The 19053-nt window shown below is 39.3% G+C and overlaps 1 protein-coding gene across 1 annotated transcript in view; it reads right to left on the reverse strand.

The window, feature by feature from the left end:
- The window catches only part of LOC136864294 (xanthine dehydrogenase), a 358258-nt gene that overhangs the window by 56054 nt on the left and 283151 nt on the right, over positions 1 to 19053 (reverse strand). The window contains exon 22 of the mRNA XM_067141086.2: positions 16360 to 16490. Coding sequence (XP_066997187.2) covers positions 16360 to 16490 — 131 coding nt within the window. The remainder of the gene's footprint in view (positions 1 to 16359; positions 16491 to 19053) is intronic.

Genomic DNA, 19053 nt, shown 5'->3' on the forward strand with positions numbered 1-19053 from the left:
CATTGATGGAATCTTATGAGACTGATGTGGTGATAGGAGTGGAATCGTGGTTGAAAGAAGGGGTGGGTAATAGAGAAGTATTTCCAGAAGGGTACACAGTCTATCGTAGAGACCGAGGAGATAAAAAGGGAGGGGGGGGGTTATTCTGGTGAAGGAAACTTACTGTTCACATGAATGGTTTACCGATGAAAGGGATGAAATATTAGGGATAAAATTAGTTTGTGATAATATGAAGGAGGTGGGAATTATAGGAACTTACAGGCCTGGAAGAGAGGAAAGAGACATGGAAATATTTGAGAAAATATTATATTATATTCGTAAAAACAATAATAATGATATGGTAATAATTGGGGGAGATCTAAATTTGCCGGAAGTTGAATGGAATGGAGCTGCAAGTGAAGCCCATGAACAGAAACTGGCAAATAAGTTAATTTGGGAGGGAGGATTTACACAAGTAGTACAAGAACCGACTCGTCTCAATAACTTACTAGATGTATTCTTGGTTAAACCATGGGAAATTGTTGATAAAACTAAGGTAATTGAATGAATAGGAGACCATAAGGCTGTAATAATGGATGTAGGACTCGTACCAAAAAGGCTTAATAAGAGGGTTACACAAGACAAGAAATTGTACAGAAAAACTAAAGTTGATGAATTTGGGACTTACCTTAAATCACAATTCAGTTGTTGGATAAGTGAAGGGAGTAACGTGGATACACTTTGGGCTAAATTTAAAGGAATCATTTGGGAAGGAGAGAAGAGATTTGTACCTGTTAAGAAGGGTAAAATGACCTCAGACCCTGTTTATTATACAAGGGAAATAAGAAAATTAAAAAGAAAATGTAGAATAGTAAAGAGGAAAATCAAAGAAGGTAGGGAGAGTAGAGAAACTAGAAAACAGCTAATGAGGGAACTGAATAGAGTGAAAAAGGAAGCAAAAGAGAATTATATGAATGGCATACTTCAAGAGGGTAATGACCACAACGGGAAATGGAAAAAGCTGTATTCATATATCAGGAATCAAAAAGGAAAAGGAATCCAAATTCCTACAATGGTGGGAGAAGGGGGTGAACATTATTTAACAGATATTGAGAAAGTAAACCTCTTTAGTAGGGAATTCAGAGATTCAGTAGATGATTGTCAAGAGTTGGAAACCGAAACAGAAGATAGAGAGGGAGAGAGACAGAGGGAAACAAGAAGCTTCTCATTCACAAACGAAGATATTTTCAGGGAAATCCAACTGCTTCAGCAAGGAAAAGCAGCAGGAAGTGATCAAATTACTGGGGAGGTATTAAAGACAATGGGATGGTACATAGTGCCTTATTTAAAATTTCTCTTTGACTATGTCATAAATAATAGTGTAATACCAAAGGAATGGAAGGAATCTATAATAATAACAATTTATAAAGGAAAGGGTGATAAAAGGAAACCAGAGAACTACAGACCAATCAGCCTGACCAGTATAGTTTGTAAAATACTGGAGAGTTTAATATCGAAGTACATCAGAGGGATATGTGATTATAAAAATTGGTTCATGAAGAGCCAGTATGGATTTAGAAAGAAATTTTCTTGTGAGGCACAACTGGTGGGATTTCAGCAGGACATATCAGATCAGTTGGATTCAGGAGGTCAGTTAGATTGCATAGCCATAGATCTTTCCAAAGCCTTTGATAGAGTGGAACATGGAATATTATTAAAGAAATTGGAGGGAATAGGATTGGACGTAAGGGTTACACGTTGGATAAAAACATTTCTAAATTCAAGAGTTCAGAAAGTCATAGTAGGAAATAATGTATCTCAGGAAGAGAAAGTTTGGAAGGGAATTGCACAGGGTAGTATAATCGGTCCGTTACTTTTCTTAATATACGCAAATGATTTAGGGAACAATATAACATCAAAAATAAGATTGTATGCAGATGACATAATTGTTTATAGGGAAATAAACAACATTGAGGATTGTTCAGAATTACAAAGGGACCTTGAAAGTATCCAACAATGGGTTGAAGAAAATAATATGAAGGTTAATGGAGGCAAATCAACTGTTACAACTTTTACAAACAGGAGCTTTAAAACTGAATTTGAATATACTTTGGATGAGGTAGTTATCCCAAAAGATGGCAAGTGCAAATACTTAGGTGTGAGATTTGAAAGTAATTTGCACTGGAAGGGTCATATTGATGACATTGTTGGGAAAGCATACAGATCATTACATGTCATAATGAGGCTACTTAAAGGATGCAACAAAGAATTAAAAGAAAAAAGTTACTTGAATATGGTTCGTCCATTATTGGAATATGCAAACAGTGTTTGGGATCCTCACCAAGAATACCTAATAAAAGAAATAGATAGTGTGCAGAGGAAAGCAGCAAGATTTGTAACAGGGGATTTCAGGAGAAAGAGTAGTGTATCAGAAATGTTAAAGGAACTTGGGTGGGAAACTTTAAGTAAGAGAAGGGAGAAAACTAGACTTATAGGATTATATAGAGCCTATACAGGAGAAGAAGCTTGGGGAGATATCCGTGAGAGGCTTCAGTTGGAAAATAATTATATCGGCAGGACTGACCACAAATATAAAATTAGAAGGAATTTTAGCAGAAGCGATTGGGGTAAATTTTCATTCATTGGGAAGTGTGTGAAGGAGTGGAACAGTTTACCAGGGGTAGTGTTTGATCCTTTTCCAAAATCTGTACAGATATTCAAGAAGAGAATAAACAGCAACAGAGAAAATAAATGAAGTGTTAGAGGGCATTCGACCAGTGCAGGTTATTGTAAATTTAAGAAAATGTGTGTGAATAAATTAATTCCATCCCCTAATCTAAGGAGTTTGGACAGCCAAAGTAGGGGACTGCCTGTAGGGGTGAAGTACAGTGGGGACTTCGAGGGCCCTGGGACCGCTACGGTAGCTGTGAAGGCCCTTCAGGAACTCTGAAAAGTGGTGGCAAAAGGGGCTCTGGTTAAGGCGCAGCAGGTCGTTATGCTACTTAGGATCCAGAACGGGTAAAAAAAAAAGTAAATAAACAAATGCAATGTAAATATTAATCTTATACCAGTTGTATAGTATCATTTGAAGTAATTGACTATATTTGTAAGTAGTACAGGAGATATTATAAGTAGAATTTTGTAAATAATATAAATTTATGAAGGATGAGCTGTGTGTTTAATAGAAAACATTGTTAGCGTACATTGTATAATATTGTATTATAGGAAAATTTTCTTCTCTTGTTAATTTAATATTTAGTGCTTGACAATAATGTATTTTAGTGTACCATTTGCCACCGAGGTAGACACCTCATTTGCAAATAAAGAGATTTTGATTTGATTCACAAATCTGGTGTTTTCTTGATCTCTCTTTGTTTCTTAAGATACCGTACAGTAATTTCTTGCTGCCCTGCATATCATCTCTCAATTTCTGTGTGAATAAGGCCCAGCTTTTCCTCTTTTCTTCCTCCATTACTTTCTTGGTCAAATTCTTTGCCTCCAAATATTTTCTTCTACTTTCTTCAGTCTAAGATGTTTTCCATGCTTTCAATGCCATTTTCTTTTCCTTCACTTTAATCTTTACCCTATCATTCCACCAGTGTGTCTCTTTGTCCTTCCCATTTCCTGATGTTCTACCACATACCTTTTCTGCACATCCAACCAGTGCTTCCTTAAATCTTTTCCATTCATCTTCAACACTCCCCACCTCCGTCCTTGGTACCAAGGGTATTATTTCCCTTTGAAATTCTTCTTGTATGCTTTTCTCCTTCAAATTCCATACTTTAATTCTTTTCTCTCTTCTTAATGGGGGTTTTTCAATTTTTCATACCACAACTCTATGATCTCCACCAAAGGCTTCTTCAGGCATAGCTGTAACATCTAAAAGGTTCTTCTGGTGTTCTTTCTCTATGATGATATAATTAATCATTGTCTTTGTTCTTCTGTCTCCCCAACCATACCTTGTAATCTTCTGACTGTTCTTCTTCCTAAACCAGGTGTTTCCAACAATCATTTGGTTCCTCATGCAAAAATCCACCAACACCTCGCCTTCTGGGTTTAACTTTCCATATCCAAAGGGCCATGATACAGAAGAGTAGACGAGACAAAATAAGGAATGAGAAAATCCGGGAAGAAATTGGAGTGGAAAAAATGAATGATAGAATAGAGAAAAGCCAACTAAGATGGTTTGGGCACATAAAGCGAATGAGTGACGAAAGAATGCCTAAAAAGGTGATGGAAATGTAAATGCAAGGAAGGAGAGGCCGTGGACGACCACGATTGAGATGGAGAGACAAAATCCAACGCAGTATTATAGGAAGAAACCTGGACTGGGACACAGTGTTGGAGGAGTGGTGGAAAGACCGAAGAAAACAGAGGAACCATATTTGCCCCTACCCGGCTACAGCTGCATAAAGGGAAATGATGATGATGATGACGACGTATTGTTTAACGTCAAAATCTAGATAGTCGAAAGCGGTAGAAAATTCCATAATGTTCGTATGTTAGACTTATTGTACTATATTTGGTATATATGAAATGTTCTGGAAACTTACTGTAAGGTTTTATTATCCAGATACATATAGAGACATTACGAATGTTGTAGATATTTCCATAGGTGTTTTTAAATACTGAAGGAAAGTTTGAGTACCCATTCGTCTAGCTGGCCGATCGATGTTTCAAGTGCGTTTCATTAGAGTGTTGTAAGAACTCTTCCAGAAGTCGATCATTCTAGATGGTTGATCGAGTAGTATAAATTTGAGGGGTATGAGGGAGGAGTTGGAGAGTTTGAGGGAGATAATTAGTATTCTCACAGAAGACAGGAAGGAAATTAGGACTCCCACAAGCAATGTACAGGTTACAGTAGGTGTACAAGAGGGAGGGGAAGGAGGGGGGGGGGGTTGTAGAAGACAGGTGGTCTAAAGTTCCAAGGGGAAGGAGATTGCAGGCTAAGGGCTCTATTCAGGATCAGAATTCAGGACAGGTGCCAGTGCAAAATCAGTACAAGTCACTCCAGGTACAACAACAGAGGGAAGATGAGGGACAGGGAACTGTTGCTGAGATGTGTGAAAGTAGGGGGAAGGGAAAAGGTAGGAAAGAGAAATGTACAGTAGAGGATAGGAAAAGACAGGTGGAACAGGGTCATGGAAAGGAGAAAAAGGAGGAGGAAGTACCTTCTCCAGCTATCAGGAAAGATAGGGCTGACCATGAGGGGAGGGGATCAAATGAGGTGGGTAGGGTTGAAGCTCTGGTCATGGGGGATTCCATCGTTAGACACGTGGGGAAAGTGTGTGGAGGAAAGGGAACCAGGGTAGAATGTTATCCAGGAATTAGGTTGAGGCAGATGTTGAGGAAAGTAGAAGAGATGGAGGAGGGGAAGGAGAAGGTGGTAGTGTTTCACGTTGGTACCAACAACGTAAGGCAAGCTGATATAAGTACCAACATAGTTGGAGATGTGTGGGATCTGGTAAACACAGCACGGGTGAAGTTTAAGAAAGCGGAGATTGTTGTTGGTGGAATACTGTGTAGGAGGGATACTGACTGGAGGGTGATTGGGGATTTAAATGAGACTATGGAGTGGGTATGTGGGAAACTGGGAGTGAAATTTCTAGATCCTAATGGGTGGGTAGGAGATAGGGATCTGCGCTCAGATGGCCCTCACTTAAATTGCAGTGGTACGTATAAGTTAGGAAATTTGTTTGGAAGGGTAATAGGGAGGTACATTCAGGTAAATGGAGTGGCCTAGGGAGTGGTGATAAGGGAACAGGGAACTGGAAATCAAGTAGGGATGACAAAATTGTTAGTGTTGAACTGTAGAAGTATTGTAAGGAAAGGAATAGAATTGAGTAATTTAATAGATATATATTTATCAGATATTGTAATAGGAGTTGAATCATGGCTGAGAAATGATATAATGGATGCAGAAATTTTATCACGGAACTGGAGTGTGTATCATAGAGATAGGATAGGAATGGTGGGAGGGGGAGTATTCATTCTGGTGAAAGAAGAATTTGTAAGCTACGAAAAAGTTAAAGATGAAACACATGAAATTCTAGGTGTAAGGCTCATTTCTAAAGATAATAGGCAACTTGATATATTTGGAGTGTACAGACCGGGAAAGGGTAGCACCGACACGGATTAAGAATTATTTGATAAGATAATCAGCTATGTAGGAAACTACTTGGAAAGAAATGTGATTGTAGCAGCAGATCTGAATTTACCAGATGTCAATTGGGAAGGAAATGCGAACGACAGGAAGCATAACCAACAAATGGCAAATAAGTTAATATGGGAAGGACAGCTGATTCAGAAAGTGATGGAACCAACCAGAGGGAAAAATATCCTGGATGTGGTGCTGATAAAACCAGATGAGCTCTAAAGAGAAACTGAAGTAATAGATGGTATTAGTGATCATGAAGCTGTTTTTGTCGTAGTTAAAAATAAATGTGATAGAAAGGAAGGTCTTAAAAGTAGGACTGTTAGGCAGTACCATATGGCTGATAAAGCAGGCATGAGGCAGTTTCTAAAAAGTAATTATGATCAGTGGAAAACGGTAAATAAAAATGTAAACAGACTCTGGGATGGGTTTAAAGAAATTGTTGAGGAATGCGAAAACAGGTTTGTACCATTAAGGGTGGTAAGGAATGGTAAAGACCCACCTTATTATAATAGAGAAATAAAGAGACTAAGGAGGTGCAGACTGGAAAGAAATTGAGTTAGAAATGGCTGTGGAAGTAAGAAGAAATTGAAGGAACTTACTAGAAAATTGAATCTAGCAAAGAAGGCAGCTAAGGATAACATGATGGCAAGCATAATTGGCAGTCATACAAATTTTAGTGATAAATGGATGGGTATGTATAGGTATTTTAAGGCAGAAACAGGTTCCAAGAAGGACATTCCAGGAATAATTAATGAACAAGGGGAGTGTGTATGTGAAGATTTTCAAAAGACAGAAGTATTCAGTCACCAGTATGTAAAGATTGTTGGTTACAAGGATAATGTCCAGATAGAGGAGAAGACTAAGGCTAAAGAAGTATTCAAATTTACATATGATAACAATGACATTTACAATAAGATACAAAAGTTGAAAACTACAAAAGCGACTGGAATTGATCAGATTTCTGGGGATATACTAAAGAAAATGGGTTGGGATATAGTACCATATCTCAAGTACTTATTTGATTATTGTTTGGTCGGAGGAGCTATACCAGATGAATTGAGAGTTGCTATAGTAGCCCCTGTGTATAAAGGAAAGGGTGATAGACATAAAGCAGTAAATTACAGGCCAGTAAGTTTGACATGCATTGTATGTAAGCTTTGGGAAGGCATTCTTTCTAATTATATTAGACATGTTTGTGAAATTAATGACTGGTTCAATAGAAGGCAGTTCGGTTTTAGGAAAGATTATTCCACTGAAGCTCAACTTGTAGGATTCCAGGAAGATATAGCAGATATCTTGGATTCAGGAGGTCAAATGGACTGTATCGTGATTGACCTGTCTAAAGCATTTGATAGGGTGGATCATGGGAGACTACTGGCAAAAATGAGTGCAATTGGACTAGACAAAAGAGTGACTGAATGGGTTGCTATATTTCTAGAAAACAGATCACAGAATTAGAGTAGATGAAGCTTTATCTGACCTTGTAATAATTAAGAGGGGAATTATCGGACCTTTATGTTTTCGTGTATATATATATATATTGGTAAAGGAGTGGAATCAGAGGTAAGGCATTTTGCGGATGATGTTATTCTCTATAGAGTAATAAATAAGTTTCAAGATTGTGAGCAACTGCAACCTGACCTCAAAAATGTTGTGAGATGGACAGCAGGCAATGGTATGTTGATAAACTGGGTTAAAAGTCAGGTTGCGAGTTTCACAAATAGGAAAAGTCCTCTCAGTTTTAATTACTGCGTTGATGGGGTGAAAGTTCCTTTTGGGGATCATTGTAAGTATCTAGGTGTTAATATAAGGAAAGATCTTCATTGGGGTAATCACATAAATGGGATTGTAAATAAAGAGTACAGATCTCTGCACATGGTTATGAGGGTGTTTAGGGGTTGTAGTAAGGATGTCAAGGAGAAAGCATATAAGTCTCTGGTAAGACCCCAAATTAGAGTATGGTTCCAGTGTATGGGACCCTCACCAGGATTACCTGATTCAAGAACTGGAAAAAATCCAAAGAAAAGCAGCTCGATTTGTTCTGGGCGATTTCCGACAAAATAGTAGCGTTACAAAAATGTTGCAAAGTTTGGGCTGGGAAGAATTGAGAGAAAGAAGAAGAGCTGCTCGACTAAGTGGTATGTTCCGAGCTGTCAGCGGAGAGATTGCGTGGAATGACATTAGTAGACGAATAAGTTTGAGTGGTGTTTATCTTCATATTGAGCTTTCCTACTTTTATAAAGTTGGAATTCAAGAGGACAAACTGGGGCAAATATTCATTTATAAGAAGGGGAGTTAGGGATTGGAATAACTTGCCAAGGGAGATGTTCAATAAATTTCCAATTTCTTTGAAATCATTTAGGAAAAGGCTAGGAAAACAACAGATAGGAAATCTGCCACCTGGGTGACTGCCCTAAATGCAGATCAGTATTGATTGATTGATCAGTATTTACTGATTGATAAATATCGAGATGTCAAGTCAGTGAGACAGTCTGAGTATTGGACTCAAGTGAGCGAGGTGGTGAATTCAAGAGCGAGTATGTTATAGTGCGCGCGTCAGTGTTGTTGATATCTATATTTGTCAGAATTGATTTCAGGGTACTCCGCTATTGAGTGTTGTATATAGTGTCATTTGCTACTGTGTAGCATCGTGTGTTGTGACGTACACTGTAAATAAAGTAATTTATATAAGGAAGTGAACGTGTTTTCGTATGATATTTGTTTACGTCAAATAAAATCACATTGTAGAACGATAGGCCTTTCAAAATCTTCTGGACTTTTCCTTGTGAGGTGTTGAAAATTACGAGAACTCTCTTGCCTCGACACATCAGTAGCAACTTCATGGGTTTGCCTGCGAAGAAATTTGCCCTTTAACTTTCTCTGTACCAGTGGTACCTTCACCTCCGAATGTGTTCCCACAGCTAAGTGCTCTGCTTGACACCGACAACACATCAGTTACTGGTGACCGACTGAGTGGGGTGTACCACACCAGTAGGCCAGCCCACTGTGCATCTTGTTTACAACGTTATATTTGTATGAGCTGTAGGCATATATTTAAATGATATTTGTTTCAGGCTAATAGGATTGTTTATACAGTGTTCTCTACATAATTGGTCATAGATGAACCAATTCCATACGTGGAGCACATTACAGTTTAGTTGACTCAGCCTGTGAAGTGAAGTGACCCCTGTCAAACATATGTTGACAACAGACAAGAGTAAATCAATAACCGTTTCACTTTTAAAGGGTTTGTGGGTTATCTGTAAAAACAGTAGTAAATCAGCAACTGTTGCAGTTTTACAGGGTCTGTGTGTTATGTGTAAAAAGAGTAGCTGCTTGTGTTGGGTGACCTACATCCATGGTCGCATAAGGCTTACTTGCTTGTAGACTTGGCTTAGTGCATATTTGAGCAGCTGCAGCAACCTGTGTTATACAACAATCAAAATTTTTATGAAGTGGAAGCCATTTCTTTTAAGTTTTAACTTACGAGGGAATGGTACGAAGTTGGACGGCAAATTTCGATTTGATTTTTTACATATTCGTGAAGGTCTTTTTAAGCTGAAACAGGTAGTGGAAGCCTAATTTTTCACTGGTCTTTTTTAAGGGGCTATTTGGGGGCTCAAAGTTGGCAGTGCGCGCCCTGAATTGTACAGTACATGCTGGCACATGTCAGCACTCACGGCCAGCGGCTGCCCTGCCTCCCCTTCCCTCTCCACTCCTTCGGTTCTCCTCTGTCCCCCACCACATATGGCTGCCAACAGTTGTGTATATGAGACGGCGAGTCCTATTCTATTCGGTCCAGTTCTCCACGACTGATGGCTATTCCACATACAGGAGATCGCATTGGATTCTTCACTTTGTTATGGCCCCTTGCAACATTATTGCAGCTCTTATTAATGTCTACGGTGTTAATATTCAGAAAGCTACAGAGCTTTCTGATGAAGAGCAAATCATGTATATACAAATAAAGACATTTGATGCAATTTCGGAGGAAAAATGCAAGTTTATTCAGGAGGAAGAAGCCATTTTCGTTGATTCAGAAGACGAAGATGGCGTTGAGGAGAGGACAACAACACCGAAAAAACGCAAACACGGAGATGAGTTTAACGAAGATAAGTCTTGTGATGGCCGAGGAAGACCCTGTAAGTCAGTGGAAGATTATGATTCCGAATCATTGTTGGTCATGTATCAAAAAATAAAGGATGATGATGATGATGATTGTTGTGTAAAGGGGCCTAACAGCGAGGTCATCGGCCCCTAATGGTACGAAATAAGACGAAATGGAATGACATATTAAAATTCTAAAATTCTCCACTGACCAGAATTCAAAAGCGTGAGAACGAAGAATGAATGGATGGACATGAATTTAAAACAATCAGTGGATGCGACCCGCAATGTCGCACATTCACATAAACTGACGTGACAAAAGAGTATTACTGACCAAGGGAGTACTGCTATCGCATAACACAATCGATTATGCGTGCAGTCAAAAGGGGGTCCTAAATCGAAGTTATCGGCCCCTCAGAACGGTACTGATCGCTAGCAAAGTAGAACCATGGTATTTGTTCTGTTGCGGTACTAATCAAAAGTAGCAGAGACTTGCGGTATGCCACACATTATTGTACTACTCAGAGCTTATGAAATTCGACATATAATACAGACGTATGTTTTTCTCACTTTGCGGCGCCATTTACAGGCAACGCAAACCTATGGTGTTCATCACATAAGAGTACTAACCACAGGGACCTCTCCCTATCCCGTGGTGTTCCTCATATAGTGGGTACTAATCATAGGCAAGGCAGAACCATGGTAGCTATCATCCCACGGTCCTGCTCATATGGTGGTACTAATCACAGGTACTGCAAAAGCCGACCGCACGGTGCTCCTGTGTGCTACTAATCACAAACCAATTTCGTACCTAATGTAGTGGTACTACGCACAAGTAAAAGCGACCCTTGGTGTTCTCCACGTGGTGGTACGAATCACAAGTAGTTTCATGGTTCTAATACAATCAACCCTTGGTCGCCCCTTTTAGTCGCCTCTCACGACAGGCAGGGGATACCGTGGGTGTATTATTCGTCTGCCTCCCCCACCCACAGGGGGTGTGTGTTTGGTCCGCGAGAGGTATTTTATTTCCCTGAAGTCCGCCGGCAAGCCGGTGAGGACCCCCCTATCCGCCACCTGGGACGCGCCACGTGGGAGTATCACCTCTCCTCCTGCTACGCCTGCGTAGCAGGTTCGTGGAAAAAATAAAGGAACAAGGACCTATGTACACCATAAGGAAGTATAAGAAGACTCCGAGACAAATTTATGGAATCGTCAACCACGTTGAACACAATGGAGAAATTAGGAAATGTGCGATGGTTCGAGCTCCTGTGAAATAAGAGTTCACCAAGGAAAGGATGTGTTATTTATATGTCACAGAATCCGACACTGAGCGTTGGATTGGTGAGGGTAGAGAGTTGTATTGCCCCAAACACTCTCTCCAAAGCGAGTCATACTTGACAAACCTTAAAAGGCGTTTGAAAATTCGGTTCCGAAAAGTAACCTAACTAGTCAGTAAACTGTTTAAAACAGACGAAGAAGTATGACACGAAGTGGCTAAAAAGTTTGTAACATTCGTTAATGAATTGCAAGAAAAGAAAGAGATCCCGGATGCCAATATCTGGAAGTCGGATCAGTCCCGATTTGAGTACAAAATGGCAACACAGAGAAGTTACGATTTTCATGGTGTGAAAGACGTTATTGCTATGCTTGTTTGCCGAAATGGTTTTACGCACTCCCACACAGTGCAATATCACAGATCTAAAGCCAGAGAAATGGGACATTTGTCCTTGATCATTTTCCAAGAAATTAATGGAAAGTTTCTATCTAGAGTACAAGAAAGTATCAAAGCCTACATGGATGCCTTGAAATATGTCGTAATTGATTGGTCATCTTCCGGAAAAATGGGGAAAGGGCATGTACGTGACTAGTTTCAAAACATTTTCCATCCGCAATTACAGGAAGACTGAAGAAATCTTCTTCTCATAGATTCATTCAGTGGCCAGGGCAAAAATGCACAACTTGAATCCCTGACAAAAAAACATGTACAAATACATACCGAAAGGAACTATGCATCTTTGCCAGCCGTGTGATCTTGGACTCTTCCGACAATTATGTTTAGTCAGTCGAACGGAAAACATTTGCCGGGTAAGGAATTTACATGGCCAGTCAAAATTAAAACCCAAAAACATACTTTTCATTATAACTAGTCAAATACTAGCGCATAACCAATTACAAGCTGATTATTTTGTACCAATGCTGAAATATGCTTGGAAATTGGGAGGTTATTTCACTAATGACAACATACCACAATTGCATACTGTCTTCCAAATGAATTTTCATGATTTGACTGATAAAATGTGTGCTGGAAATGATTGTACCAATTTTTCGTTTATAAGGTGTGCACATTGTTGTCTTGTGTTTTGTTATTCACATTTTGTATTAGATTTTCACTATCATGCCATGAACAATGGACCAATGCCAGACTGTGTTAGAATAGTCATTTCTTGAACACTTTGAACGTCATGATTATGCAGATGATATTTCATTATGTATTATTTGAATGTTAAGTAGTGATTTGTAAACTATTTTTATTGTTTATTTATTCCATAATGAATTCATTTTTGTAAATAAGAAGTCCCAACTAACGTCAGACTTCCCCCGCAATCCCCTCTACATAACTGTAGGCAGCCGTATGTGGTGGGGGAGAGAGGAGAACCGAAGGAGTGGAGAAGGAAGGCGAGGCAAGACAGGCGCTGGCTGTGAGCACTGACGTGTGCCAGCATGTACTGTACAATTTATTGCGCGCACCACAAACTATGAGCTCCCAAATGGCCCCTTAAAAAGGACCAGCGAAAAATTAGACTTCCACTACCTGTTTCAGCTTAAAAAGACCTTCACGAATATGTAAAAATCAAATCTAAATTTGCCGTCCGACTTCGTACCGTTCCCTCGTTAGTTAATCTATAACTGTTAGGTTCTTCAGTCAGTCTAAACTAATTTGTGAAAAAATAATATTGTTTTACCTGAAAAAGAAAACATAACACACTATAACTGAAAAAATGTAATTATTTACCATGCCAAAATATGTCTTGCTCATTAAAATATTCTAATGTGGCCTTTCAAGACTTTCTGGGCCTTTCCTTGTGAGGTGTTGACAATGGCTAGAAATTACTTGCCTGGACACATTCCAGTTCATTCTTGACTAGTCTAAAAGAAAAATACAATACGCCAGTTGCTTCAGCCACTGATTTCAGTGTTAATTTGTGTTTCAACAGATAACCATAAACAAATTCATAGGTTTGTCTGTGAAGAAATTTGCCCTTTAACTTTCATTGTACCAGTGCCATCTTTACCTCTGAATGTGTTCAGGTATGATCTGTTTTATGTTTTCTTTTTCATGCATTTTCTAAAAAAAACAATCAAATTAGTTTTGACAGATTGAAGAGCCTAAGTTACAGATAAACAAATGACAATCATTTGCACGAGGCCCTACAGCAAGTGTTCCACAGTGTTTACATTTAAGACAATCTTGAAGTTGGAGAAAGATCATGCTGGGACGATGAGTCTTAAGTCACCTTTGGTGAAGAACACAATGATTGGCCACAGTGATTGTCACAATCAATTCTGGCAACATACCAAGGGGAGGGGCTGTGCTGATATTAATATTAGCAGGCACTTCAGCCAACATCAGGAATTATGGTTGATCATGTATTCAATTCACAGGGGTTGTCCCTCTGATGAATATTGCAAATGAGGCTTTTAAAACTGGATAATGGCCACAGTTGCACTGCACTCATTTCCAAGAAAACTTTCCCATATGTCATAACTTTACAATAGCCTACCAAGTTCCCAAACCTAAATAACTGAATATATATAGGACATGAGGAGTAGAGCACACTGAACAACTCTCCTCAGCCCCTCCAAACTGCGGAACAATTGACCGTTGCAAATGAAGGGTGGTTATTACTTGGGTCTTCAGTCCACAGACTAGTTTGATGCAGCTTCCCATGTTATGTTACCCTATAGTTTGCTAATCTTTTCATCTCTACATTACTACATCCTGGATCTACTCTAATCTGTATCATATTCATACCTTGGTCTACTCTACCATTCTTCCCCACTACAATTTCCTCAAAAAATAACTGAACAAAATTGATATATGCTGATGAACTGAATTAGAGATAGCTGCCATTTTAGCAGAATGGCACTGTAGTTCATGCAGAGGATATATTAGTACAGCATGACACAGGACTGTGATGTAGTCGGATCTCCTACTGGCCGCATAAGGAACAAACATGGGATGGGTAAGACATGAGATCTCAGTGGAATTGATTGTGGCCAGATTGCTGGCTCTAGGCGCATAGGAAATTCCATCTTCGAAGCTGTGCATGCACTAGGCTTTCTGCTGGCTACCAAGTCAAGAGGGCACCACAAGTATGTTGATTCAGGGAAAACCACCACCGCCAGTGTCAACTCCCATGATGTACAATAAGTTGGTTTCACTGGTAGACATTGGCTAGCTCGAATGGTAAGAGCAGATAAATGGGTCATAGTGGAGCAGATCACCCACAAATTCAATGCTGGACAACAATGAGGCATGAGCAGCCAAACCGTTGAAGTACAGAAGTCACTCTACCACAAGGGGATCTCTCTTTACCACATGTCATAAGGAATAAAGACTGACATGGACAAAGGAACATTGCCATTGAATTCTTGAAGCGTGGTAAAAGATGACCTGAACAGATAAGTCAAGGTACCAGTTGGTACATGCCAGTGACAGGGTATGAGTGCATAGCCAAACACTCGAGGCAATGGATACCTCTTGCCAGCAGGGTGCAGTTTAGGCTGGTGATGCTGATATCCTCATTTGAAGACTATTCAAGAGAGATGAAACATGGGCCCTCTTACATCTGTCAATGTCTCTCACCGGCAAGCAATATAGGGAGCTGCTGTCAGATCATATCCATCTGTTTGTCTCAAATACCCTGTAAGAGACAGCTACAGCAAGGAAACTCACTCACTGCTCCCAAATTGTGTCCAATTGGTTCAATTAACACTTCACGGACATGAGGATGCTTGGCTAACCCTGAAGGTCATCTGACCTCAATCCTCTTGAGCACTTCCGGGGTGCTGTCAACAGGGATGTGCAGGCCCTGATTACTGTTCTGACCAATCTCCGTGCATTATGGAAGCTATGTTACGGTCATGGATAACGATGGCTTCACAACGCTTCCAGTGTCTTGTCTAGTCCATGCTGACCCACATGACTGCAGTCATCAGGAGGAAAGGGAGTGCTACATGCTGCTAGCCAGGTATCTCTAATTCAATTGATCATCAGTGTATAGATCTTCCACATGAAGCGATCCATGCTTTGAAAAATACAACAATATATTGCAGCTCACTTCTCCAAAAGTGAGTGCAGAAAAATCAAAGTGTCGTCATATCATTACTCATCCCCTGTCCTGCATGCTCTGTGCAGTTCCATCTTTTCATGGCTTTAAATTTTCATTTTATGTCAAGTATTAACTTATTAAACCGAGCAAGTGTCACACTATCTATTAATATAATGATAACCAGTCATTGAATAATTTTCTGTCTTCTGACTTTGGCTCGTAATATCATGCAAGATATACTACAGCTAAATATAATAATTACTGTATGTTCATCATATTTACATATTTTGGGATAATTGTTGTATTACTAACAACTAAGAGGCATTTGCAATAAAATTTATCTCCTAATACAGATTCAAAATGACTGTCAGCATGGAACAATACCAAATGTAACGTTTCATTTACAGTTTTCAGACACATTTATTATAAACTAAAGAATGATGTTCAGCTTAAAATTATTACACAAGCAAGGAGTAATTTTATTTGTAAGAATCTACTGTCATATCTAATATCTACTAAAAACTGAGAATAACAAGGAAGTGATAGTAAATGAAGATGTATCCAGTATTCAATGCTTACACCCTATTCCAAGTTTAAGATTTTATATTTGAAGATAAAATTCAATCTAAATCGTTTTTGATCCATTTGGCAAAATAATAGATGCCCAAGCTTCCTCCACAACTGTTACTCCTAACATTTCACTCCAGAACTAAGCAAGCTAATTCTTTATCTTTATTCTTTATTTTCTCTATCAGTTTGTCTTGCTGATAATTGCTTACTCACATGTAAGATGCACTTAAGTTAACGCTCTCCTTATAGGCTTCAGCTACCAGCTCCTTCCAGGTCGGATTTTTCAGTTTCTCCTTCAAAGGTTCAAGTCTTTTCAGGAGTTCTTTGCAGCACATCATAGTAGCCTAAAAATGGAATAAGAAGGATAAACCACCACATTATTTTGTATGTACTGTGTGGTTTCCTTGACAACTCTCTCTCTGTATACCATCCTACAAGCAGAAATGAGCTTAGTCTGAGGGAATTCCGTATGGTGATGATAGATGGTACATAAGAGATGCTGCTAAAGCAACTGTGTCTAGGGCTTGTGACAAATCAAAGAAAGTATTAGTATCAAAAGTGGGGCAACAATTGCGACAATAATGAGGCCGAGAGCGTGGGCAAGCTACAACGTCAGCACAGTGACGACAATGTGGGTATGGCCAGCAGTGAGCAAAAATAGGCTTCGAGAATTCTTAGATGAGCTCCTTAGAAGATTCTCGGAGCTGGCTAACAATGGAAGAGGTGCCCAGAAAGATTTGGAAGAAGAAACTGCAAGATACTTTTTTTTCAGAATCTTCGGTGGGCAAAGCCAGCAGTGTGTGTCAGTATTGAGCGAGTTATGAGACAATTGAGAGTTTGTGCATCGGCGATAAGCAAGACTGTCCTGATTATGAGAAGTGCAGTGAGTTGCACTGTGAGAGGCCATATTAGAGAGGAGGAGTACGACGTGCTTAAGGTTTGCGCGTTTGACCATGCTAACATACAATAAAGGAGAGTACAAATGATCCACCTTATATATGTTGCTAATACGAGATCACAACAATTGTATTATCAACATATTTTTTATTGATATAAGGTGAATCATTTGTACTCTCCTTTATTGTATGTTAGTCTCATTTCAATATGGACCAAATATGAAGTTTTTAATATTAAATTTGACCATGCTCAGAAGTACAAACTGTGTGAAGTGGAAAACTCGAATGTGAATCAACTTGTAAATACCGGAAAATGGTATTTTAATCAATCTGGTCAATAGTAAACTTCTCTGAGTAGTCACTGTAGTTGTAGCTTATACTTTCGTAAGATGCTATTGCAACCTTACCCACGAAACCTCCAGTTTTAAGTGGGATCCGAAACACAGGAATATGACTTTTCAAAAGTTCCACATGCACTGGCTGGGATTCAAACTGCAGCTGCCTTAGTGAGAAGCCAGTGATAATGCCACTTGGCTACTATGCTCCTCCATGTGATGATAAAATATCAACCCTAAATGTCAGTTCTGATAATTATAAGATGCAATTTTAATCACACCTTGAGTTAAAATGATTTGGTGTAAACAATCACTGTATGAAGAGGAAAGCAGTGTTTGAACACCCATGTTGTAAGTTTAATTATTATGCAATGTACCAATGCTTAGCAACTTCTCTGGAAAAAAACAATTTGAGCATTATTCTACTTTAGTTAATTTACAGTCTAGATCTCTAAACTTGTACCTTGTAGTTTGGTGTTAATTATATCTTGTCTTCAGCCTGAAATTCTTAATGAACTTGTACAATGCATTCAAACAAGCCTTAGAAGGACTTCATATTCATAGATGGGAAGCAAAAATTTGAATTTTTTTTTTTTTTGCTAGTGGCTTTACATCGCACCGACACAGATCTTATGGCGACGATGGGATAGAAAAGGCCTAGGAGTTGGAAGAAAGCAGCCATGGCCTTAATTAAGGTACAGCCTCAGCATTTGCCTGGTGTGAAAATGGGAAACCATGGAAAATCATCTTCAGGACTGCTGAAAGTGGGATTTGAACCCACTATCTCCCGGATCCAAGCTCACAGCCGCGTGCCCCTAAACGGACGGCCAACTTGCCTGGTAAAAATTTTGACTAAGCTAGGCTTACTATTATTAATAATCAAAAAGATTAATGCAGCTTCCATACTCAAAATCCATTACTGATGACTATGCAATAGTACATACTGTTTGTGTGAATGCTATAAATAAAGTAACAATATTTTCCTGTTAAGTGTTGACTGAGATTTTCAATATAAATAGGCTCTTCCATAAAGCCCATTCATGAATGATGATGCTAATTGAAAATTTTAAGGATGTTCAGCTCCATAGTTAAATGGTTAGCACGCTGGCATTTTGTCCAACGAGTACCAGGTTCAATTCCCAGTTGGGTTGGGGACTTTGCACTTCATTGGATAATTCTTCTGGCTCAGGGAATGGGTATTTGTACAGCCTTCATTATTAGAAGGCATTTTAGGTAGGCCCCCCATACTCGAAGATGTTCAGGTCGCCTATGGGGCGTCAACTGTAAAGACTTGCACCGCGCTTCTCCTGAGGCCTACTGCTTCTTCCTGGACTTGGTCCCAGATTATTGGGATCAGCACAGTCCAATTTTCCAGCTGGATGCCATTCTTGAGCTAACCCTACATGAAGGGATGTAGACCATATGCCCTTATTATAATTTGTAAGAACAAAAATGGTCTATGACATTCTGCATTGGTTCTGTTCATTATTAACACGTAGAGTGGGGCTCGCTTCAGGTGGCGCAGCTGGAGCGAGCCCACCAGTGGGCGCGCGTTGTGTGAAGCACAAACTTTTTACTTTTTATCCCTGTTACAAAACAAATGGTAGGTTTGAAACTTTCTCTGCATGTTCCGAGAGGCGCTGCCGTCTGACAGATTTTTTTCACCTTCGTGCGTC

This window comes from Anabrus simplex, chromosome 2, assembly GCF_040414725.1.
Source record: "Anabrus simplex isolate iqAnaSimp1 chromosome 2, ASM4041472v1, whole genome shotgun sequence".
In the NCBI taxonomy this organism is placed as follows: Eukaryota; Metazoa; Arthropoda; class Insecta; order Orthoptera; family Tettigoniidae; genus Anabrus; species Anabrus simplex.